Raw genomic sequence first — 5,267 nt, forward strand, 5'->3', positions numbered from 1 at the left:
TGCTACTAATAAAGAGTTAATGCATAATAGGCACTTGCTTAATTTAAAAAATTAATAAATTGATTTTAGCTAATAAATAATGTCTTAAATATAACAAAGAATTTATTCAATAATAGTGCAAGAAAAGTAAATATTTAAAATTTTAAATATCACATGTGATTGTTAATTAGAAATTAAGGATCAACCTTCCCAAAGACACATGCTTCCATGTGGCGACCAAAAATTTTGATATATGTACGGAAATATAAGAGAGAACTTTTAACTGTTATTTTATTTTTAAATATTTCAAAAGAACTTAACATTTAAAATTTATCAATATAAAAATTATTTGTAAAAGTAAATATCTTTTAATATTGTAAATGTATCAAACAATAAGTAATTTGAAACTTTTATTTATACTATTGAATTTTTGAAATATCTAAATAAGAGGAGAGAGAGCCATAAGGAGATACATCACCATCACGGTCCAAGCCCAAATAAAGGTAAAAGCAAAATACCTTATAAATAAATATGTCCCCCACCACATGGCCATATTGGGAACATATTTTTGTGTAAATCAATTTTATTCCCAAAAAAAGGTAGAGAATCAATTACAAAGTTTCTTATAATAGCAAGATTTATTATTATTATTATTATTATTAATATTATTATTATTATTATTATTATTATATATGTGTATATATATATATATATATATATATATAGAGAGAGAGAGAGAGAGAGAGAGAGAGAGAGAGAGAGAGAGATGCATGTAATAATTGACGAACAAATTAAACAAACCCAGATGCAACTATATTATTTATTTCTGAATTAAGTTGCCTTGACATCGACGTCAACCACTCAATACACATGACCCATACATGCACTAACATTGTGATTACATTGCCAATGCCATTTATATACATGGGATATATATAAAGGCATTTTATTTTACGTATCATTATTATATTTTATTTTTCAACCAATAAATAAGTGCAGGCATGCATGGCTTCCATAGGGCGATTAATTTGAAAGGGTGAGAGTTGCATTAAGGGTGGGAATGGCACCACTGCTGATTGTCATAAATGATGTGCATCCGTTCCATGTTGCAGAACTTGTAGCACCAGACACATCCAGTTGCTTGAAAATACCATCCCAGACAGTGTCATCATCATAAGACTGAGCTTTTTTAATCTCAGCATAGACCTACACATAAGTAGGACAATAACTTATTATTATTACAACTATTATTTGGTAAGGAAAGAGTCTTAATAAATTGATTAGTTACATATCTTCAAGTAGACACGTAGTGCACCGACCTTTATCATGATTGTTCACTTAAACACAAGTAATTAGATCTCATATATTATGAGGACTTTAAACCAAGTACACATAATATATGAAGGCATGTGCGTACCTTGTTCACAGACTTGGAGTCCGATTGCACGTTGTACCAAGCCAACATGAAGTCGCACTCATCTCTCTGGGAATTCTTGCCACGATAGACAACAGCAGTTCCCTTGGTTTTGTTTTGCATGAATACAGCAGTTTGCCCATTCTCAATGTCTTTGCAGGAGGGATACTTAGCGGGTACATCCCACACATGGCTAGTAACATAGGTCACAGTGTCGCCAGTTAGGTTGTGAACCAAGCAAATAGTAAACACTCCAGTATTCACACCTAATCCCTTTGTCAAGTTTTGCACATGTTGCTGAAGAGTGGGGTTTCCCTCTTCCTTGTTCTGTTTTGCAACGATTGCTTTGTCTTTCTGTGATATACTCTTACCTGCATACTTTGACATACCTTTTAGAGTTGCGTCGGTAATAGGGTTGCCAAACACTCCGGTATAGCACTCGGTGGCCATTGTTGCTCTAGCTCGCTAACTTGCTCTCAGTCTTAATTATTATGTGATATGGTATTTTTATACGGCCACATATATGTATATATAGCGGTATGGCATGGCATCCTTTGTAAATGCTTGAATTTGATAGTGACGAGATTAGAATCTTATCTAGATTTAAGATATGCATAACAAAATTGGTAAAATAAAATAAAAATAAAAGATTCTCAACACGTATACATCCAATCTTTAATTTTAAAAAAATAGACTAATTGAAAGCTGTCATTCTCCCCATCTATAATTATTTGGGTGAGGAAGTCAACAAATAGTCTTTTAAGTGGAGATAAGACGAGAATCCACTTCCATTTTTTGGTCCCCTTAAAAAGAGGATTCCCACAGAAAAGATTAAAGCAAGCATTCCATTAATGCATGCTTGAGAATTAGAATTTTTGGATGTATAGATGCATGCATGATAGATGATTGTTTATTAGAAATGGTATCCTGTTTGCAAATACAACACATTCCATTAATGCATGAAATATATGTTTATTTTAAAACCGTTACTAATACTTATAAAATCGTCACTAATACTATTAGTGACGGTTTTTTGATTAATAGTGATGGTTTTGATCCTTCACTAATAACCTCATTTTTTATAGTGGATTATTATATTATGATTTTCAGTCTAAAATTGTGTAGCATGAGGAATATGAAATAACAATTTTATACTGGGAATGTGATTGATACTGAAATATATGATTTGCACTAAGAAATGATATATGAGAAGCACATATATGATTTTATACAGTAATGAAGTTATGAGATGTACAGATATGTTTTTATACAGATATGATAATATAAGATATAATGATATGTTTTATACAGCTATGAAGATATGAGAAACCCAAATATGTTTTATATAGATATGATGATATGAGATTTATAGAAGGATATGTTTTTTATACATAAATGATGATATGAGAAATATAGATATGTTTTATACTGAAATGATTATACGTGATATATACATATGTGTTTATATAGAAATGATGATATGTGATATACACAGAGACCACTACAAAAAAATTGGTTTTTAGTGACGAAAGTATTAGTGACGAATTTAATTTCATCACTAATAAAAGAGCATTAGTGATGGTTTGTAAAAACTGTCACTAATAGTATAAGCATTAGTGCCTGTTTAAGCAGTCGTCACTGAAACAAAACTATTAATGATGATTTAAAACCGTCACTAATACTTTCGTCACTAAAAACAGCGTGGTAAACAATTTCGGCGTGAAAATTTTACTAGGAAAATATTAGCGACGATTTCAAAGTATTAGTGACGGTTATAACACCGTCACTACTAGTGTTTTTAGTTAAAAAAATATAAAAAAGAAATAGTAAGGGTATTAGTGACGGTTTTGAAACCGTCACTACTAGTGTTCTTCTTTAAAAAATTATTAAAAAGAAATATTTAAAGGTATTAGTGACAGTTTTGGGGAACCATCACTAATAAGTGGTATTAGTGACGGTTTTGAAATCGTCACTAATAGTGTTTTTATTTAAAAACTATAAAAAATAAATATTTAAGGTATTAGTGACGGTTGGGAGTACCGTCACAAATAAGCAGGTATTAGTGACGGCTGTGAAACCGTCCCTACTACTATTCCTATTTAAAAAATGATAAAAAAGAAATATTTAAATGTATTAGTGACGTTTTTAGGGAACCGTCACTAATAAGGGTATTAGTGCCCACGCCCGCATGGCCCACACGCCCCACTCAACCCCTCCCACTCCAATCCCAAGCCAACCGGCCCAACTCTAAATCCCTAATCACCTAAACTAATGCCCGCAGCCCAATTCAATTAGAGCCCTAGCTAAGTGACGAACGTCTCTGCTCAGAGAGCCAACAAGAGAGGAGAGAGTGACTGAGCGAAAGACCCTTCATTGTGGCCTTCTTCTTCGACCCTTCGAAGCCCTCTGGCCTTCGTGAGTTTGTCTTCCACACTGCGAACCAGCAGGAGCCCTTCGTGAGTTTGTGACTTCGTCATGAGTTTCACGAGTTCATCGTGGACATTTTCAAACCAGAAGAAGCTCCTTCGAAGCTCGTCTTTGAGCGTTTGTGAGTTCGTGAGTTCATTTGCATCGAAGTTCGAATTTGTAAGTATTCTTCTTCTTCTTCTACAAATATGCTTTTTGGAGTCCACTGCTGTCTGCAAATCTGAAGTGGAGTAGTTGTATCTTTGAAGGCTCTCTTATTCCAAGCACATAACCCTCCTCCTTTGCTTGGGATCGGGACCAGCTGTGTGTGGAAAGAATTAAGACATCAAGTGCATTGTAGTCAAATTTAAATTACAGAAAGACTATGGTAAAAATAGACAAACAAAGAGCAAATTGAAGTTTGTTTCCTTTTTTGTGTCTCTGTTCCCCTTTTCATTGGCTAGCCTTCTTAGTGCCATAGTTTGCAGATTTGTTAAAATGCAAAGATTTGACATATCAATTTTGGGGGATAAAGAAAAATTTGGTATTGGTATTCATACATAAAAAATTCCCACAAATGCGAATTCTGTATCCAGGCTAGTATATCAGAGAAACACAGGTTGGTCTCTGATTTAGTCTCTACGCTGTAAATTTCCCAAAGTTGCTGATTATCTGATATTCATAAACACAAAGTCTCTCAAGTACTGAAGACAAAAGGGGTCTCCATTTACTCTTAAATAGAGCAGCCCACTCATAACTGTATAAAATGATTTGTTGGCAAACAGTATACTTTGTGATTTGGTATTTTGACTGGCAGAGCAATTTGTCATTTGCACAAAATAAAGCAAATTCTAACACAAACCATTGAACCTAACACCTCATTTGGCATTAAAAGCATAATCAGAGAAGAATCTTGGACTTCTTGAGAAAAATGACTTGCTGGCTTTCCCATTCTTTGTCATTTTTTAATGAAAAAAAATATAAACACAGAAGCAGACTTGATCTTCCCACAATCAAAATCTGGTTCAAACATTTAAATTTAAACACATTAGCTTATGTTGAAAGTAGAGTACTTCTTATAGCATTCAATTTTTGTTTTAATATGCGAAGTTAGTTCATTTTCTAGATCATATGCATATAATTTTTTTGGTATTATGATTCTATCTGCAGTGTTTTTATCTACTTGCCAATCCTTCATAATGTTTTTGGAATCATCAAGGGTGGAAAATAAGTACTCAATGTTCAGTTAACCATTAAAAGCTATATAAAATTTAGAAAGAACCATTAAAAACTTTATAGAATTCATATGGTTCATTTCTACCTTGGGCCTCAGGATTTGCAGATGTTGTAGAATTGTTTAGTAGTGAGGAAGCAGCAAACACTAAGCTAAACCCTCTGAATGTGAGGAAATAGACCAAGGGCCAAGAACATAAAGAAGAGGGTATATGCATTATAGGCAGCAATGCTT

General features: G+C 33.1%; 1 protein-coding gene across 1 annotated transcript; it reads right to left on the reverse strand.

The window, feature by feature from the left end:
• Positions 1 to 785: 785 nt before the first annotated feature.
• On the reverse strand, positions 786 to 1,873 carry LOC131160575 (23 kDa jasmonate-induced protein-like). The gene is made up of 2 exons (XM_058116386.1): positions 1,397 to 1,873; positions 786 to 1,185 (listed from the first exon to the last, which is right to left on the reverse strand). Exons 1-2 carry the CDS (start codon positions 1,841 to 1,843, stop codon positions 1,003 to 1,005), a joined length of 630 nt encoding a protein of 209 aa, XP_057972369.1. The 5' UTR covers positions 1,844 to 1,873; the 3' UTR covers positions 786 to 1,002.
• Between the last annotated feature and the right edge of the window lie 3,394 nt (positions 1,874 to 5,267).

This window comes from Malania oleifera, chromosome 7 (assembly GCF_029873635.1).
Source record: "Malania oleifera isolate guangnan ecotype guangnan chromosome 7, ASM2987363v1, whole genome shotgun sequence".
In the NCBI taxonomy this organism is placed as follows: Eukaryota; Viridiplantae; Streptophyta; class Magnoliopsida; order Santalales; family Ximeniaceae; genus Malania; species Malania oleifera.

Coding starts and splice junctions, on each gene's coding strand:
- LOC131160575 (XM_058116386.1), bottom strand. CDS start 1,843: ATGGCCACCGAGTGCTATACCGGAGTGTTTGGCAACCCTATTACCGAC. Junction 1,186..1,396: donor ACTCCAAGTCTGTGAACAAG/GTACGCACATGC, acceptor ACTTATGTGTAG/GTCTATGCTGAGATTAAAAA.